Source organism: Rosa chinensis, chromosome 7 (assembly GCF_002994745.2).
Source record: "Rosa chinensis cultivar Old Blush chromosome 7, RchiOBHm-V2, whole genome shotgun sequence".
In the NCBI taxonomy this organism is placed as follows: Eukaryota; Viridiplantae; Streptophyta; class Magnoliopsida; order Rosales; family Rosaceae; genus Rosa; species Rosa chinensis.
In genome coordinates this window covers 34961583-34982363 of record NC_037094.1, presented here as the reverse complement: position 1 = coordinate 34982363, position 20781 = coordinate 34961583, and the positions used below count along the sequence as shown (strand labels likewise).

Below are 20781 nucleotides of genomic sequence, written 5' to 3'. Positions count from 1 at the left end.
TTAATTACTTAGTCTACGAGAACACCTCAATAGCTAAGCCTATCAAACATGAAATCAAAGTATAGAATGCTATCCTATCAAAGACATATTTGAAGCATTAAGTACATGTGGAAGTTTGATCGATTATAGAATTACACCCCTAATGTGGAATGCCTACCTAACATGCAACTCTAATTGTTTGAAACTTAACTTTCATCCAAAAGTTTTTACTACTTGTGAACATAGAAGACAAAACTGTTAGGTGAATTTTTTCTTAGTACTAGCTCCAATTCACATAATATATAAGAGTTTTCCATAAATCGGAACCAAACAATTAGTCTCATAAACTAAATTTTGGAAACTAAAATAGCATAACTAAGAGTTTATCACATAGTTGGGGCTTCAAACATTTCCCCTAACAAAAAGAATTTAGTTACACATTGTTCTGAAAACCAAAATCAGAAACATAGAATAATAAAAATAGAGAAAAGGAAAAAAAAAGAAAAAGATGGTGGCAGACGAACAACAAAGTGAGATAGAAGAGAAGGTCAATGGACAGGCGCCCCTCTAACAAGAAAAGGTATAAATATGGAAACTTCTCTACCATTTGGATCGAAGAATTTATGGAGGAATCAGGTGAAAGGTGTGGTTGTGAATTGTATGTGTTGATACCACCTATATAACATATACAGCCAAACATAAGCAACGACCTCGTAGGTGGTCCCCGTGACATGGTTTACCTCGCCTACATCATATATCTGGTAAACCGACACCCGAGCTACCTTGCAATGGTGGAGGTCAAACTATTTCTCGCCAGGAGGCCACCCTCCCATGCTCTCCAAAAGGCTTCAAGAGAAGCAATATGTGTATTGTGTCCCACATCGAAAACATGTAAATGGAATGGGACCTCTTTTGCTATAAAAGGGAGTCCTCCCCTTCTTAGAAATGATAGAATCCGGCCATGATTCCCACACTTCACAACTAGAATTATGTTATTAGACATCGCATGTTTTAAATCGGTCAGACTTGCCCACGATGTAAAAAAGTAATCTAACATCGTTTTACGAAAATATCGATTTAAATGTATATTATTAACATCGGTTCTTAAAATGACTGGTGTTAAAAGTTTTGTTCGAAAATTTGTGGGAACCTATTTTTGCAAAAAGCGCTAAGTCTTTTAAGTGAAATGAAGAAGCGGGTACTAAAACTCAAAACTTTCACACTTAGAAAAAAATTGCGCCCAAACAGAAACAGATCGAAAACCCTAATGTTACTCTCGCTCGACTCCTTCATTCTGAACTCACCCCAAACTGGATCTCCTCCCAAACTCGACCTCCATTCTGGACCCTAAGCTCACTCGAACTCGCCGCCATTCTGGAGCTCCTCATTGCTTCCTTCATCTCCCTCTCTCTCCCTCCCTAGTTTCACAGGTAGCTAGCTCACACAAATCGAGCCATGGCTCCTCCTAGTATTCTCGGTCCTCCCGAGTTCCACAAACCCTCACCCACCACCACCGCTCCGCGCGCCACCCCAACCCAAATCCAAACCCACCATCGGCAAACCCTTCGTGGACCTGATGGTGGCGAATTTCAACGACGTCGGAACCAAGCACGACCTCACAATGGGCCTGACGGAAAACGAATCTGCCACGTTTCTCTCCACCGGCAACCCCTGCCTCGATCTCTTCTTCCACGTCATCCCAAACACTCCAGGCGACTACCTCACCGATGGGACTCCAATGGTGGCCAGTGTCGTGTCATTGGCTTCTTCCTTTATCGCAATCACTTCATCTTCTTCACCTTCATATTCTTCTTCGTTTTTAACGAAACTAAGGCACGCGCCGAGTCTGTGACTTTGTTTTGCAATCTCACCCTTGAGAGGGAAGAAGCACATGGCTCACACAATTGCTCACACCACTCTCGGCCTCACTCAGATTTCTCCGGTCTTTGAAGCCCCAAAGGTTTTGCTCTACTCCGTTTCGCTGAAATATTTGGAATTCTAAAATTGCTTGGCATGCATGTGTTATTTGTATAGAGATTTTGTTATCTGGATTAGTTTTTGGTGTTAATTTTGGGAAAATAAAAATCTGATCTAGAACTACTTTGTAGTTGTTCATGATTGTTCTTATTAGTTGTTTGATTGATCTTGAGCTTTATATATGTAAAGGATTGATCTATTTTGATGTGGTGATTCGATTTTTGTGTTTATGTGATTGACTTTTGTGGAATTGAAGCTATACATAATATGTGAGCAATTTGATTTGATTGTAACTGGATTTCGTTGTGTGATGTATTGATTTGATTGTGATTTATGAAGCTCACTTTCGCGACGAAAGAGATTGATGTAACGGAATGGAAAGGGGCAGGTGTTGGTGTTACGCAGAAGGATTTGGCGAAAGATCAGAACTCGAAATTCGAAAATCTGATATTGAAGAAGCTGGATTCCTGTTTGGGTGGGGTGTTGGCTGAGGTCTTGACTGAGGAGGACTTCACAGGATAGTCTGGCCAGTCTACGGTTGTTAGGCTTCCTGGTCTTGGCTCGAAGAGGGTTGGCTTGTTTGGGCTTGGACAATTTGGTTCGTCTACAGAAGCTTTTAAGAGACTTGGGGAGGCTGCAGCAGCAGCGGCAAAGACTACTCAAGCAAGTGATATTGCTATGTGCTTGCTTCCTCGGAGGGGCTTTCTGCGAAATCTTGCAAAGCTTCTGCGATAGCATCTGGTACTTTGATACAGAATTTTTTTATTCTAGGTTCAACTGTTCAAGTTATGGTGATAGTTGTTATAAACAGTGTGGAATTGCTTGACTTGTTGTAGGAGCAGTTTTGGGTATATATGAAGACAATAGGTATAAATCTGAGTCAAAGAAACCAGCTCTTAAGTCTGTGGACAGTCTTGGTCTTGGAATTGGACCTGAACTTGAGAAGAAGCTCAAGAATGCTCAAGATGTTGCTTCTGTAATAATACTTGGGAAAGAGCTCACAAATTCACCTGCCAATGTTCTCACACCTAGTTCGTTTTAGCTTTACTATTGCCATTTTGGTGGGCCATACTTGTAATTTTTATGTTGATTGAGTTATATCTGGTATTGGATGGATGTGATGCTCATTATGTTTTCAGGGAAACTAGCAGAAGAGGCCACAAACATTGCTTCCTTATATAGTGATGTTCTACAGGTAGAGGTTCTGGGCTGTTGGTTGGGCTGATTGGGAAAAGGTGAAGTTTTCTAAGGTTGAATTGCTCCCAAAAGGCTTGGAAATCCGGTTTCAATTGCTCGCAATAGGCTTGGAAATCTGGTTTCTTTCACAGAAGGTATGGCCTTCAGCAATATTAGTTGCTCTCTTTTCAATTTACTTTACAAATTGGTTTCCACGTAAAATATAACTAATTTCTTTTTATTCATGAAATGCACACTATAGTATCATGCTCTATTTTTACTTGTATTTCTTAGGCAAACTTAGTCCATGGTTTTTTAGGCTAAATGTTTTCAGTTTCGGTATGATTCGATTGGTTTTAATCTTTTGTTCCTTCAGGGTCTTAGCCTAGCTATTTTGTTGTACTTGCATGGTGCTATGAATCCAGATTTCTTTATAGGTGAAAAATTTGTATTTTGTAAGAAAGTTAGGGTGAAGCGATGAATGCAAAGTAACATTATGAAATTTCAGTTTATGTGTACGCTAGCTATTCTGCATTATTTACTTTCTCTGTTTGTTTTACTTCTGTATCTAACAATACAGAATAGATGAATAGTTTTTTCTAGGTACCCTCTCTCAGATTATCTTTCTCCTATTTTGGTTTCTGAAATTGGTTGAATTTGATGTCTGGATGAAAATGAAAGATACCTATTTTGTGCTGGACAATACGTAATTTTTAGCTGTTTTTCATAGGGTGAGGTTTGTAATTTCCTGGGTTCGTCGTTTATCTGTAGTTGTATGTTCTTTTGCCTGAACCCAATGTTTATCAGAAAATTACAAACCCAGAATTTGAGAATTTGGGAGATGCATTGGGTGTTATTCAGTAATCCCAGTTGTTATTGTTGTTGTTTTTCTTTTTTCTATTGGGGTTTTGTGTGGTTCTTTACTTTCTTGACTCAACTACCCGCCTAATAGTGATTGTGGTGATTTTGATTAATTGTCAGGGTTATGGTAACCAGGACATAATCTCTTATATGGGATCTTATATCTCTTATTGCCTAGTCAAGTGTACAATTAATTTCATTCACTCCAAGCTTTTCGACTTGGTCTATATGCCTGTGTTACCAATATTTAGACCAATATGTGATTGTAGAGGGTTTTTGCTTTTGTCTGCAAAAAAGGTTCTACCTGCATAAATATTGAATGAAGAGCAATGCAAAGATCTGAAAATGGGTTCCTATTTGGCTATGGCCGCAGCCTCAGCAAATCCTCCACATTTTATTCACCTAACCTACAAACCCCCTGGTGAACCTGCTAAGCTTAAATTAGCATGGGTGGGTAAAGGTCTGACTTTTGACAGGTGATTACAGATTTACTTAGAACAATGTATTTTTTACCCTAGACCCTAGTCCTCATAAGTCATAACTCTTGGAATAGAAGAATAGCATTGTTAGTATATTGTAGATGCCTGTAAATACAGAACTGATGTCCTATAAGTGGTTGGTATTTTTTTAAATAAAAGTATAATGCTTCTCTTATTCAGAGCTTTCCATGGTTGCCAATTCCTTCATTCTATGGTCCCTCATTCTTTCCACAGGTGGCCATGGAGGTGATGTGGTGATATATGCTGATGAGGAGGAAGATACATTGCTGGAGTTTCACAAGAAAGGGAGGTACAATGCGAAGCGCGGCGGAAATGTGGCTGCTATGGGGGTTTTGACCTCCCAATTGAGAGATGGAGTTGCTGCCCCAATTCTGCGCATTCCTGTGCCTGTAGGTTTGTGGAAGAATAGAATTCGGAAACTTTGTTTATTGAAGAATTTTGGTTGTATTCGGAGTTGATATGTTCTGTAGTGTCATTAGTAATTAGTGGAACTATGTGATAGGATGGTGAATGTGATTAATGTGCATTTGGCTTATATATGAATCTGTGCTTGTGTTAGGTACTGTTGTGAAGCGGAAACGAGGGACGCTGTTGTGTGATCTAGCCCAGCCAGGTGATGAAATCCTTGTAGCAAGGGGTGGACAAGGAGGGGTGAGGCATCATGCATCTTAATTGGAGTGGAAATTTTCAGTATTTTCTGTGCAGATTTAGAACTGTTTGAGTATTATCGAGACTATCTTTGCATAATACTAATTTGAATATTGATGTGCATTTGCATTTGCATTTGGTTCTCTTGGGTTTTGTGCAGATTAGCTTGGTAGAAATGCCAGAGTGTAGCAAGAAAAAGTTGATGGCTTTGACCACTAATGTGATGAGAGATGATAGTGATAAGGTAAAGTGGTCATGCTTATTCTCACTTGGTATTCCGATGTGAATTATGTGTATTGAGATTCACTGCCTTTTTAGTACCTTTTAAGCTCAGTCATGTCGGTATTTCTTTTTGTTGAGTTTAGTAATACCAGAAATCACTGTCATTAGGTTTATGTTGCACTGTGAAACTGACTTTGTCATTCTCTTGCAGGGCCTTGGATTACAAGTTGTGAAATATTTGGCTGCCAAATATGAAGAGCTAGGGTGTGAAGTGAAATGGATGGGCAAGTCTGATAAGGTGATCTAGTCACATTGGTCTGGTTACCGCTGTTAACTTCACTTCATGTGAACCTTTAGCTTAACATATTTCTCTTGCACTTGACTACCAAGATGAATTTTGAGCAAGGCTAATTTTTGCTTTGAAGCAAAGTTTGGTGTAGAAATTTTGTAGATTGTTGCTCATATGTTTCTAGGCTATCCTTTGTAGGTTTTGGGGTTTTCTTTTGTGACATATGTTCAATCATGAATTTGGAAAGAAAATTAATGGAAAGCCCCAATTTTTGGATGATTATGAAATGCATTTCTTTTCCCAGCAGCAGCTAGATGCAAACTTAGCTCATCACGCTTGTCAAAATGAAGTGAAGTATATAAAAGCATAACAAAATAGTAATGCCAAGGAAAACGAAGTCACTTGAGAGATTAGAAATCAGTATCAAAATGAAAATCGATGTCTTATGATTATTAATGTATCGAGTTGTGTCCGCAGAACCGATGTACTCAAAACCAGTGCACATCGATTTTACAAAACAAAAGCGATGTCTACAATGAAACAACACATCGGTTCTAGAAAAAGCAAGCGATGTACATAAAACCATTGAACATCGTTTTGCTTAAATGAAAACGATGTGCTGTGTTAAATGAAATATCAGTCCTTAAAAAAAAACCGATGACGCCTAAAGATACAGACATCGTTCCTAAGAAAATAATGTGCCAAGCTACATGTAAAAATGGCCACGAACAAACAATAATCATGGGAACTGATGTCTAGAAGTGTACTAGACATCGCTTCTGGAATAGAAATCGATGCAAATGTTCACGTAGGTATTGTTCGACATATACTTTATTAAGCATAAAATGTGAAAATATGAAGAATTAGACATACCTAACAAACAAAAATATGATGATTCACTACTACAAAAATTGAATCAGACGACACCCCTTAGAAGACGCATCATAGTTTTCCGTCGTCTGATTGATTTTTATTTTTTTGGACGTCGTTTTTATAAAATCTGTCGTCTGATGTGAAATTATGAGTTAGTTCATAAGACGTTTAAGGACTGAACCATTGTGTGACCCTAAAAAAATTGAGCGGCAAGTTTCCCACCATGTAGTGGTGCCAAATCCCATCTCAAACCCCAAATTTCCTCCTCAACTTTTATTGATCATACGACGAAAAATAATAAAACTGTGGTCTGATCAATATATTTGGCTGAAGGAGGGAGATTTCCCACCAGCATATTTCTCTAACTCCCCAAAGAGGGAAGTCAAATTGATAGGAGACAAATCCTAAATTTAAAATGGTAGTCTTCAGACCACATTTTTATAAAATTCTATTGTGTGTCTTTGTCCAAATTGATATAAGCCCTAACACTTGAGCAAAAGAACAACAAAAGTTGCCACAGGTCCTCAATCTCTCCACAGCGCCTCACTCTCTCGAGTCTCGACACAGACCCATAACCAAAACCCACAACTATCAGCGCCCTTGCCCTCTCTCCCTCTATCTTCTACCCCTGACCCCAAATCCATCATTTTGAAACCTTGGACCTCTCTCCTCTCTCCTCTCCTCGACAACCAAACCATTTTCCGCCTCATACGATTGATGGTGAATTCATCCCATCACTCTTACTTCAAAACAGACTGGAGAGAGCCCTAGATTGGAAACCTTCTCTTCTCCAATACTTTGAGTCCTCTTTCTCTTACATAATCTAAGGCGGCCTCTCTCTATATATGAGCAGAAGAACCAGAAGCTCGAGCTCCTACAAATGAATGGCTCGATTATGGGCATTCAATTCGAGTACTTGGGAAGATAAGGGTTCGGATTCCTGCCTTAGTTCATTGAAAGAGGTTAATCAGGTGATCTAGGTTTAGTTAATGTTCATACTTGAATTCACATCGACCCCAAATCCATTAGGTTTTGCTTCGCATTCGTTAAACTTATTGTTCTTCACATCTCTTCCTAATCGAATCCAATCTTCACTAGTAGACCGCGTCTACTCCATTTCCAACGACACCAGGTACTCTCTATCTCTCTCTCGCTCTCTGATTTTGAATCTAGGCTGCTCAATATAAATCAAGCCTTTGTTTGGTTTATTTGTTTGATTTTTGTGGGTTTTGGTGCATGATAGGGACTCTTTCCCTCTGCCTCCTCCTCTGCTCTCACCATCTCCACCACTACTCACATTCCCTTTCTAACTTCACCATTCACTGAAATTTCAATTCAGCCACTATAAACTCCCAAGCTTCCATATTTTGGAGCTCCGCTAATCGATTTGTGTCGGGTTTTTTGTTCAGGTATATGGCAAGTTTGCAGAGATGTAGCAGTGTGTACCTGAGAGAGTTGGTTCTCTTGCTTCCGTGTTGCAATGCTAACGATAGCTACAAGAGGTTGGTTTAATCTATATCATAAGTTTAACTTTTGTAGTTGATTAAATAAGTAATTATTTCTCAGATTCATTGAGTTTTGTTTTAGGTTCTACTTGACTCAGACTAGGATTCAGGTTAAGTTGCAGATTGTGAGGGAAAGAAGAAAAGGGTAAGCTTATTTGATATTCCAGGCTATATGCAAATACCTCTTCAAATTGAACACAATATTAAAACAAATTGCTTGATCTGTCTAGTTTTGGAGGTACAGAGCTGGGTTGCTTTTAATCGGTGGTGTAGATATCATTTGGGTTACCTCTATCGGGTTCAAAAAATTTTAATTTTTCGGATCATTTTCATTTGCTACAGCTTTATGTTTGATCTGTTTTGAGGAATTTGATTGTGTGTGGATCTTTGTTTGGTTAGTGAGAGAGTCAATATATGCTTTTGATATAGTTTTCTGGCAATGACCATAAACATGAGCTTCATGTTTCTTGGAGCTAAGGTCAAAATATCGTCGAATTTGACCATAGTGATGTGAGTTTCAATGAAGTCTCACGAAGTACACCACCCTTTGTGTCCAGAAGGGACCTTCCTCATGCAGCACCATTTGATTATATTTTTTAATGTTGTACTGTATAAAGAATCTCTTAATTAATTGTATTCCTTCACTCTATGTATTTCATATTTGTGTCCCCAAAGTCACAGATATAATAACAAAGCATAATGGGCATCTCTTCCGAATAATTATAATGAAGCAAAGATTAAGCTGAGAGTTTTGGATATAATATGTTAGTGATTTGATTGTAATATTTTAGTGCTAGGATTTAAGTGTGCCACTGATATTGAAACCATGAAATCATATGAGAAATCCTACAAACTAGAGCCATGCCGCTGGTATTAGAATTTCCAAGCCAGGTTTTGTTACCTATTTTTCATTTGTGGTCTTCTTTTTGTTGGTTTGAAGTAGTAAACTTATTCCAATAGTCATGCATATCTTCCTTCATGAAAACACAAAGACAGTGTTATAAACAATCTTCTTGATGAGAAACCTTAATTTGTTCCAATCGAGTTTTCATGCTTGGCCTTTTTATCATTGATGTCAATTTTTAATGTGTAATTATCTGTATTTGCAGGTGATTGTTTTGAGTGACAAATTTCATTTTTTGCAGTTTAATGTTCCTTTAGATATCATTAGTGAATTATCACTGGTTTCCATGAGTATTATATTTTCTTCCACCGATGACTGATAATGTTGTGAGTTTCTGTTTAGGTGAAAGATCCATTATACTTTAAAGTTAGCAACTGATGTATAAGTATGATTGAGGAATGAATTAGAATCCTTCTTATTTGAAATATAAAATGTACGAAGTTGTTTTTACTTGGTTTCCATGATGATTATTATATTATCTAAAGAAAGTGATTTATATGGTTATTTCAAATATAGAATATGAGGAGCTATTCTTATTTGGTTTTCATAATGACCAACTATTCTTTTCTGTTGTTATCTTATCAATGTTTTATGAGTTCTTATCTATGTTGTGATTCGCTCACATCCATGTTGAATCAATGACTTCAAATCAGTTTATGCTTGGTGTATTGATGAAGTTAACTATTATGTGCTTTTTTTGCATATCCAGCAAAGTTAAAACGTTTTCATTTTTTATATAAACTGAAAGTAGTTGATTAATTGTTTTCTGAGATGTATTGGTAGTGATCATTAGAGATTGGCATGGACTAATTGTCATTTTGCTATAATAAGACAATAAATTTGCAGTGTAAGTTGCCACTGACAACGGCCAGTAACTTTGGAGTGCCTACCAAGTTTTGGGATTATGCTTTATAATGCATGCTCTAGTCAAACTTTCTTGCTGCTTCTGTACATTTCAAATTTGGCTTTGTCAATGTTGCCAGTGTCGATTTGAATAGATCGATATTATAATATGAAGAAATAGATCAGTAAGTTTTTGAAACCTTGATTTCTTATATTGCTAATAATATGTCTTGTTGTATCTAAGGTAAGATATTGTATAAGATATTGTAATTGGTTTTTGGTATATGTTTATGTTTTTGTGTTAATTGATTGTTGCACAAGAAAGTATGCATCATGAAGTACAAGTAATATCTGATAGAATTTTTCATATATGTCATGATTAATTTCATAATCTCATTACCATTCTGTTTTTCTTTTGCAGACCATATGCAAAAAAAGTTTGATCCTAATTTTTTTCTGCCACTCCTTTATCTGTGCTTTCGTAGTATCTTCATCCATTGTTTTTCATTCACGTAAATTAGCTAAAGCTTAGTTAAATGTTTTTGTATTAAATTTACAATATCTATAGCAGTGGTGATGTTCAATTCTTAACTGTTAGTGTTTGATTATTTAGATTCTGGAAACAATAGAAATGTACATATCCTATATTCAAAGACTTTGTGTACAAGAATGAGCGTCATCCTAAGCAATTGGAAATATTTCCTAAGCATGCTATTCCAGATGGTGAGAATGCATTTGATTGACCAAAAATATAACGCATTTCCTTTCCTAAATGATGAGAACATGTATAAATTCAGTATTTCATTGACCACATATATGAATATTTCTGTTGTTTCCTTGTTTCTAATCTCAGGTACATGATCCTAGCATTGACTGGTGAGAAAGGGTATAATTGAATTGCATGTAACTAGTGTTCTGCCCATGTTGGTCCAGTTTCTGGTCTGGCATGTGTATCCCTCAGTGAACTATTGATCCATATGCAGTTGGAACTGCAGAAAGAGAGGAAAAAGCACCTACAGAAGCTTCCGAAGCTAGACTCCAATGAGGCCATGAGAGCAGCAAAGCTAGACTCCTTTAAGTAAATTTCTGGATGTATATTGTTAGGAGAGTAGTATTAGATGTACTCCTTTTGTGGATGAAAGATTACCTTTGCACAATCCATTTTGGTGCATGATGTGGATTATAACAATTTCTTCTATATATTGATAGCTACTGTTAATTTGATCATTTTCGATTTCAGTTCCAACATATATAATGCATTGAATCATTCTATTGGGACAACAATAACCACAAAAAACTGTCGTATGTGCACAATGTTCACAATGACCCCAAAATAAAAACTGTCGTGTGAATAAAAGTCACACAATGGTTATAGAAAAAAAACGACTTCTGAATTGCCTTCACACGACTGTTTCTAAAGTTGCCCATTGTCTGAATAACACTCACACAACAGCTAATGCTGCACCCCATGCTGCCGAGCCCTTCACACGACGGTTCCCTACAATTGATCTTCATTAGACGGCGCCTCGATAGACGACGCTTTACCTCCATATCAGACGACGGTTTTTAGCCATCGTCTGATTCAATTTTTGTAGTAGTGATTATAACGATTATACATCTATTTGTTTTTTAGAATCGATGTTGGTTGTTATCTGGGACATCGGTTAAAAACGCACTTATACTGATGTCTATATCTTTCTCTACACCCACTAAGACATCGGTCGATAATTAGTTTAACATTGGTTCTGAACTGATGTCTATGAACAAAATTCTAGTAGTGCTTGTATTACTACAAAGGCTACTTAGCCTCACTCATAGTGAAATCTCTAAGTGGACGTAACCTTGCCTCATGGGCAAGGTGAACCACTATACACCTTGTGTCACTATCTCTCTACTCTATTGTGCTTCTTCCTTAGCATATAAATTCACGAAGAAACATTGGCGACGCCGTCTGTGGGAAACAATACTAAAAGCCGTGTCGCTTACTCATGTAGCTCTCTTACTCATGCATGCAACCATGCAGCAACTCCAGCCTCATATGGGATACTTGTCTATAATTGACCCGCATGGTCACTCTTGGGCCATGCAACACAACTACCCATCTAGAAATCAAGGTCCAGTTGCATGTGGACTCGAACAGAACCACTGGCCACATTCATCAACTCGTCCGGGAGTCACCAATTTGTACTTGGACCCTCTAGAATCATTTCTTCACCGGCATCATCAACCATGTCAACCGAGGTTCCATCGGCAGTACACCCAAAACTCCTCACTAGGCACCCATGTCTCCTACACCACTGCGTCGCTGATTACAAATATTTCTATGCATGTAATTGTATTCAAAATACTAGAAATAAGTTAATCTTCAAGTTAACTATTATGTAATTAATCCATTTTTATTTATTTTGTAGGAAATAAGCGGAATTGAGGAAATCAAGAGAAAATGACCCCAAATTGGAGCGAAATTGAGTTTCCGACAAAAGGACGAAATTGTCAATGCGGGTCAACCATGGTCAACGCCATCAAGGGAGTGAATCCAATTGTCTCTGATAACATATGCGGAAGTGCATTGAGAAGAGAGAAGAAAAAAGCAAAAAGTAGGAAGAAGAAAAGAAAAAGAAAAGAGAAGAAAAAGAAAAAAGAAAAATGACTTTGCTAACGTCAGCATCAGAATTCTTCCCCCCTCCCCCCACGTGCATGTTCTTCATTTTTCTTCCTTTTTCTTTTTATTTTCCTTCCTTTTTCCTCTCTTCCTATTACGATATGACACGTTTCCATCATCTTCTTCTCTTCCAGCCCTACACCACCGAGCATCCATCCATTAATTCGAGACCTAATCAATCAATCAATATATATACATCCTCCAACAGTAGCCGACCCATCCATATATACTCTCTCACCCAACCATCAATTAGGCTATTCTTCTTCACCTCCTGCCGCACACCACCACCAAGACCCCAGCTCCATTACTCTCTCTCTCTCTCTCTCTCTCTCTCACACCTTTGAACACCTCTCCACACCATTTCTTCTCCTTACCAAGATTCACTTTCCTCCTCACCAAGAACCTCCTCACGAAGATCCATTTATCACCTCACCAAGATCCATTTTCCTCCTCACCAATATTCACCTCACCAAAATTCCATCAAATCCTCATCAATTTCTCAAAGGGATTTCAAGGAGCTTCAAAGGATCTCATCTACATCAAGACTTGAGATTGGGTATAGTGGGAAGCCATAAATCAAGGCTTGTCATAATTGCTCCATAGCAATTTGTGACTTGTTCTTGTTACTTTTCACTCTTCTTCACCTTTACCTCTTTAATTAATTGATGAATATTGTTGTTGATTTGTGGATGGGTTGTGAGTAGTCTATTTAGGAAGCTAGGGTTTGATCCCTAGCATGATTTAATGTAATAAATATGTTTTGATTTAATGGTTTTCAATTTCGTGTTTGGCATATGTTCTATTCTATAATATTTGGCTTAGATGCATGCTTAGGAGCTTGATTAACTCTTGAATGTGTAGATGAGCATGTCTAGAACAAATTAGGGGACCTAATCACTTCTCTAATTTATGGCTAGGACACTTGTTTAGAACATGGTTAGCTACAATACCAATTTCGATTGCCGTATTGGCTAGCTTGGGAATCTTGATTCTAGGGCTCTTCGCCTTTTGGTGCAACTAGAGACCCTAACAAGGCTCTAGATTGTCCCAATTGAGTTTCTACGACCCTTGATCCGGAGTAGGAATACCCTTTAAGGAATCTATTGACCCATGAGCCTTAAAAAGCCTTGGGTACGGTTCTTGATGCCATTATGAATTGAATGACCATTGTCAGAATATATTTGTATATTAAATTTGGCTAGGAGGATACCCTAGTGGCCTAATTTCCATTTCTTGATTAGTTTCTATTATCTTTATTTTTAATTTTAATATTAATTTTCAACTGTTAATTTTATTCTCTTCGCAATTAAAAAAATCAAATTTCACAAACCACTTTCATTGTCCATACCATTTGGTTGTGAGTTTCTACATTTATTTGTGGTTCTCTTGACCAATTTTAGGCTTGGTTGTTCCAAGCCGGGCATGTAAATAGCTTGGTGCTATTTTTCTAGGTTTTGTTTGTTAAATTGTTGGTGACTTAGTTATCGGCATAACCAAGGATTGAAGTTAGCTTTTCAATCCTCGTGGTACGATAATTTCGGATTCAAATATTTCCCACTTCTTTGATGACCGTGCCCTTATTGCGCGTAAGCTGCATTCCAGCACCAAATCAAATGGCGCCGTTGCCTGGGATTAAAGTGATTAAAGTGTAATAGCTTTAATCCCTTGGGTTTTCAGTTATTAGGTCACTTACATTATTTTCTTAGTTTTAGTTAATTTTTCTTTGTTTGTTTAGATTTAAAAAAAAAAAAAAAAGTGTGTTCGTTTATTTTACTTTTCTTATTTTGTATATTTCATACTTGTGTGTTTGTTTGTTGAGACATTGTGATTATTTCTATCGAAGTGACGGGGTTTGTATTACTTTGTAGTACATGTAAGACATGAGCATCGATAGCGATCGTCACTTGCCTTGACTTGTTTGCTAGTTTTTTATTGGGTTTCCTACTTAGTCATTAATTTCTTGAGTTGTTAGTTTTCATCATTTCTTTGCTTTTGTTATTTTATTTTCTTGTTTAATTGTTGTCTTACTTTCTCTTCTTAATCCCTCTCATTCATTGTAAAAAGTGAAATTTGATTCTCATTGCCTATTTTGTGAATTTTTGAGTACTTATCACGTGGTCTCATTTTTATTTCAAGGTGTATGAACGAAGCATCTTCTTCATATCAACCGATCACTCTTAGAAGCGGAAGGGTATTGAGTGAGGATACTAGAGGGAGACCAAGGAGGAGGATCCGAAGGCCATTAGTGACCAAGAGTGCTCCACATCGAGATCTTGATCAAGAGAGAGTACCTTTAAGACATTCACAAGGACAAGTCAACATGGGAGACGCACAAAATCCTCCCCAAGGCAAGACCATGAGGGAGTACACTAGTCCCACAATTGTTGATCACCCTTCTTGCATTTGTACTCCTTCCATGCGAGCATCACTTTGAGATCAAGCCAACTACCTTGAGCATTCTACCCACATTTAATGGCATGGCTTTGGAAAACCCTTATAAGCACATTGCGGAGTTTGAGCAAGTGTGTACTACCGTTCAACCTAATGGTCTCACTTCTAATGGTTTGAAGCTTAGATTGTTCCCTTTCACACTCAAAGACCACGCAAGGAAGTGGTTAAGCAAGTTGCCTCCTTGATCCATACGCACTTGGGTTGAGATGCAAGAAACTTTCTTGGGAAAATATTTTCCTCCTTCCAGAACTTCCAATGTTAGAGATGAGCTCATTGCATTTAGACAACACCCTCAAGAGAGTTTTCATGAGTGTTGGGAGCGCTTTAAGGATCTTGAGATGTCATGTCCTCACCATGGGTTAGAGAAGTGGTTTCTTGTGGACAAGTTCTATAGAAGATTGATGGCGGACAAAGACAAAGAGTTGACACTTTTAGTGGTGGAACTATTGCAAGCAAGCTTCCCGATGCCGCTTGGGACACATATGAAGAGCTTTCACTTAATTCCCTTCATTGGAATGATCATGATGCAAGGAGACAACAAGCACCTAGCAAGGAGAACACATCAAGCCGTGGTGGGTCATTTATCATCTAAATTTCCAAAATTTATGGAGGAGCATGTTAATCAAGTTGGGGTGCACCAATCAAGGAACCAAAGAAATGATCCTTACTCTAACACTTATAACCCCGGTTGGAGGAATCATCCCAATTTTTCTTGGAGATACCCGGAAGTTCATCTAGTGCATTTCAAGGGGGAAAACAATGCTTTAGACGTGGCCAAGGTCAAGACTCATCAAATTTTTCTCATTATGGCAATGCACACCAAGGAAGCACTCATTTTTCACAAAATGGTCAACATGGACAGCAAGCATATGGGGCTAATTATCAAGGTCAATCAACCTCAAGTCATGGATTTCATGGTCAAAACACCCCTCCCGGGTTTACACAAGGTGTTGGCTATAGTGGTAGCAAGTTTCAAGGCAATCCTAGCTCATTTCAAGGCCCCCACCAAGGCGAGAACTACAATTCCCCTCCTATTCTTCAAGTCATTCCTATTCAAGCTCCAAGTGAACAAAAGAAGCCTAATTTTGAAGATTTGATGGGAGAGTTTCTCAAGGTTCAAACTTCTACTAATGAGGAGACCAAGCAAAGCATCTCTTCACTAGTTCAAGGGTATCAAACTCTACAACAAGGCATGGCTAGACTAGAGGTACAAGTGGGCCAAATGGCCACCAACATGAGTGAGAGACCAAAAGGAGCCTTACCTTCACAACCGGAGCCAAATCCAAGAGGCCAAATCCGTGAATGCAATGCCATTACCACTCTACGTTCGGGGAAGGTATATGATAATCAAGTTTACATGCCCACATCTTCTAGTTTCCATACAAATCCTTTATTTGATGACGATGTTGATTTGCATTCATATGGGGCCAAGAGGGAAGAAAATGTACCTGTCACGCCCCGAATTTAGAATAAAGAAATTCAAATCCGAAAGGCGAAAACTTAACCAAATGCCCAAAATACTTAGAAACTTTTTCAAATAAACCTGAGCGACAATAATCGTCAATAAAGACCCGATCACTTAAGTCGAATATCACATCAACAAGTGTATACAAAACTCGAGAGAACTAATATACAAATGTACACGCTCACAAAGAGCATACCAAAAACAGCAGTACGCTAACAAAATAGGTTATGAACCTAACACTGCTACACTCCACGCCCTCGTACTCAGCCCTGGTGGTCCTCACCTGCAGGAATAACCGCTACATCATAGAATAGTGCACCGGGATTGCAAACAACAAACCCGGTAAGCTTTTTAAGCTCGTATGAGTAAACTCAATTAAAATGACTCATGTCACTCATGCTTATAATTTCTCAACTCGTGAGATAAATTAAAGCAACAACATTTAACTCCACAAAACACAACCAAACATACAATCACACTTGGTAAAAATTAGTAATCCATGTATAGAGAATTAGTTCAGGAGATCACCCAAAAAGCACACAATTCAAAAATTAGAAATCATAGTAATCCCTGCATAAATTTTAGTTCAGGAGACTACATTAAAATCAATCAATAGAAATTATAGTAATCCTTGCATATAGCTTAGTTAAGGAGATTACTTAAAATTCAACAATGAAAAGGAAAAGGAAAATCAATGAAGAAGTCAAACAACTCACACTAAAGTCAATCATCACCCATCAACTCCAAACTAAAGTCGATAGTCGATGATCACCCATCAACTTCGACTAAAGTAAATGATCACCCATCAACTCCCAATAAACACCAGATCCGAAGATCAGAAAACATTTAAAACAAATCCCACATGACTCAAATACCTTCCTCAAGCAAAACACACTTTTACACAATAATCAACACATCATGATAATTGTATGCTCGTAAGAGAAATGCTCGACATAACAATTCAATCAACTCTCAATCATTACTTCACCAATGTCACACTATCCAATATATATATTCCACGTATATATATATATATATATATATATATATATATATATACGTAGTCATTCACGCAGGAATGACCACTAATACCAACTATAGTTTTATAAATTAGACTTCTCGAAAATCATTTTATATCAAAATATTGTTTTAACTTACCCATGAACCGTTGTCGATCAAGTTCATATATTTTAAAACAAATAATTTGTTTCTAAAATGATTTAACAATTAAACAAGTAATTCCGAGTAATAATTAAATCCGTTTGTAAATGAACCACGTGAGATTTACTCACCTCTAATCCAGCTGCGTCTCCTATACAGCTCAAAATCACAACCGTCCGCCCAAACAAAACTGTCAATCACCTAAACAAATACGATCCTAACTTAGCAATTGATTCATAACACACTTAAATGACCATCCAACGGTCGGATTCTCACGGATCGCCCTTGGGATCATCCTATCAAAATTATACAAAGATCCAACGTTGGGATCCTCGCAGATTGCAAACCGAAGATAACTTATAAAACCGAAACCCTAGCATGCATCAACTTTCTCCAAACTGACCTTATAATAAATCAAAACGACTGTATCGATGCATAGATGAATAAACTAAAAACAGAACACAAAAAGGACGCTGGACGCTCCGCCACAGGCCACCACAAGCGGCGGGTCAACGTGTGGTCAATGGTGGTGGTCAACGCCGGGTCAACCACCTCCAATGCAAAAGTCGTCAACTACAAACTTGTTCATATTGAAGAGATGAGAAACCTTCATACCTGGAGCTAAACGAGATTCGGTCTAGATCGTCCTAGATGAAGCTTGGAAGTTGGATTAATCTCGAGCGTTTGATCACGTTTCCAGATTCAACCATAGCTGCCGATTTTCAACGCTTGATCTTTCGCTCCACACACCAAATCGTGATGCAAGGCTTATATGGGGATGCTCAGGAGGAGGAGACGAACCCAGAACCTTGAAGAAATACGCCGGTAAGTAGCCGGAGCACTCAAAACCTATCGGGTCCCGATCTCGCGTCTGGGGGCTTCGATCTCTGTCTGGGGATAGCGGCGAGTGAAACGGACACTAGGGGTCGACGGCGGAAGAGAAGGCACGTCTGTCAGGGCCGGGTCCTCTGTCGTCGGCCACCGGGAAGACTGGTTTCCAGCCAAGTCTGGTCGTGCGCAACCCGTCGGGTCTGAGGAGAGAGAACGGAGAGAAACCTGGGGAGGAAAATGAGAAAAAGGGAACTTTTGGGATTTAATGAAAAATCCAGAATTTTCTCCTATTTATAGAAATTTCCCCAAATTTCAATCGTTCATAACTTTCTCATACGAACTCCGATTTCCGCGTTCCACATGTCCACAAACTCGTATCGACACGCTCTACGACTTTCGTGATGGAAGTTTTTGGAGATACCCTACAAATAAAAGTCAACTCTTGCGCCCCCCCTAAAATGACGCTTCCTGAATAATTATTCGTCCGAAACACTTCCGCTCAATCCACGAGCCACGAAATCGTCCGATAATCAGTAAATTAAGTTCCGGAAAATACTCAGAAAATAAATACGAAATTCCAGGGCATCACAGTACCTCTTGACCATGTTGTTGATGATAATTTGCATTTGCATCATGATTTTTTATATTACAAGGAGGATGGGACAGGAAGGGAAGAAAATGTACCTTCCGGTAAATATGGAGTGGGTGATGTGACTTTGAATGCCAAAGGAAGAAATAAGGGGGTGTATAAGGTAGCTGGAGGGGAAGAAAATGTACCATCCGGAGAAGCTATTCTTGGTAAAGGTTATGGTTTCTTGTCCTTTGAGAACAATGCAAGCAAATATGGGTTGATTGATAGTGGCAAGGAAAGAGCTTTGTTGAGAAAGAAGACTTCTAGGGATGAGGATGTCTCGGACCCTAAATTAGATGGTGAGGCCATGAAGGCTAGGGACCCATCTACGGCCGATGACATCTCTAGGAAGGCACTCATGAGTTTGAGCCATCTACTTCTAGAGAAAAAGAGGGGGAAAATATGGAGGAAGACCTACATGTGCATGATAGCTCTAGGGATAGGAGTGGTCCGGTCTACTCATCACTAGGCGAGGCCTTGAGGGCTAAGAACCCTAGTGGGACCGTGACTACCCTTAGGGGCACTATCGGAAGTCTCACATTTGATCCACCTCTTGATTTGAATACATTGGAGCCACCACTTCCTTATCCTAATACCGCAAGAAGAGATAATTCAAAGAGGGGTAAGAAGAAGAGTGGCTTGATGAGAGAGATACAAGAAATATTTAAGAAAGTGGATCTCAATATCCCATTGATGGACCTTATTCATCAAGTACCAGTGTATACTCAATTTCTCAAGAGCTTGTGCATGAACAAAAAGAAATTCAAAGCCGATGAGACATTTGAGTTGAAGGGGGAAGTAAGTGCAATTATCCAACGAAGACTACCACCAAAGATGCAAGAACCGGGGAGCTTTACAATAGGGTGTACTATTGGGGAAAAAGTTTTTGAAGGAGCTCTCATGGACTTAGGGGTGAGTGTCAATTTGATGCCCTTGGCTATATATCGGAAGCTACAAATTGGTGAGTTAAAGCCCACATGGATTAGATTGAAATTAGCGGATCGTAGCACAAGGCGTCCGGTGGGAGTTGTAGAGGATGTGGTAGTGAGAGTAAATAAATTTATTCTACCGGCCGACTTTGTAGTGTTGGATATGGGTGAAGACCCCTACCTTGACAATGAGTTACCTATCATTCTAGGCTGACCATTCATGGCAACGGCGGGTGTGAAGATTATTGTGTTGAAGGGTACCATTAGACTCAAGGTGTTAGGTGACAAAGTGAAGATTAAAGTGTGCAATCCATTCTATCCCCTGGACATTATGAGGGAGGTATTCTCTATTGATTTGGTGAAGGGTAATGAAGCCAAGAGTGAGCGGATCTTTGGACCCTTGAATCCTTCCAAGCCTACAATCTGTGCACAAAATTATTTCTTACCTATTTGGGGTTATGACAATGAGCCACCATTGAAGCATGATGATGTAGTTCCTACTTCTACTTTGGAGCCTACTATCGAGCTTGAAAAGCAAACAACCCCTACTCTTGAGACTTATGAGCAACACAAGAAGAAGAGTCCACCATTAAGTGAAGCACAAGAGGAGTCCATCAAGAAGTTAAGGGAGGTTTGTGGAGTTGTCAAGAAGAAGGAAATATCTAAGAGGTATGATTGGCCTCCACCTCCAAGCTACAAGCTCACTTCTTCAATTTCTATATGTTTTGAAAATGATAGTGAGGCTAGCACAATTGTTGTGGGTGGTAAGAAGACATCCTTTGAGCCACCTTGAGGTAGAAAAGTGAAAAAGACCGGCTTGGGGTCTTTAAAAACAAGCGCTTCTAGGGAGGCAACCCTAGGTGGTTTTGAAATT

The 20781-nt window shown here is 38.7% G+C and overlaps 1 protein-coding gene, 1 non-coding gene and 1 pseudogene across 2 annotated transcripts; 2 read left to right on the top strand and 1 right to left on the bottom strand.

Annotated features, from left to right (window-relative positions):
• Positions 1-1555: 1555 nt before the first annotated feature.
• Positions 1556-4473, top strand: LOC112177824 (annotated as a pseudogene).
• Positions 4474-4660: 187 nt separating this feature from the next.
• Positions 4661-5941, top strand: LOC112177822 (probable GTP-binding protein OBGC2). Its single transcript, XM_024316073.2, has 4 exons — positions 4661-4886; positions 5053-5144; positions 5302-5385; positions 5575-5941. The coding sequence occupies exons 1-4, from the start codon at positions 4661-4663 to the stop codon at positions 5668-5670; spliced, it is 498 nt and encodes a 165-aa protein (XP_024171841.1). The 3' UTR covers positions 5671-5941.
• Positions 5942-15144: 9203 nt separating this feature from the next.
• On the bottom strand, positions 15145-15251 carry LOC112181100. The gene has a single exon (XR_002928705.1). It is a non-coding gene; the product is annotated as a small nucleolar RNA R71 (small nucleolar RNA).
• Positions 15252-20781: the final 5530 nt, after the last annotated feature.

What these genes read in the sequence shown, in the direction of transcription:
- LOC112177822 (XM_024316073.2), top strand. Translation starts at nt 4,661, where the DNA reads ATGGTTGCCAATTCCTTCATTCTATGGTCCCTCATTCTTTCCACAGGT. An exon ending in GCGCATTCCTGTGCCTGTAG is followed by an intron (nt 4,887 to 5,052) that starts GTTTGTGGAAGA and finishes TGCTTGTGTTAG; the next exon opens with GTACTGTTGTGAAGCGGAAA. An exon ending in TGAGAGATGATAGTGATAAG is followed by an intron (nt 5,386 to 5,574) that starts GTAAAGTGGTCA and finishes ATTCTCTTGCAG; the next exon opens with GGCCTTGGATTACAAGTTGT.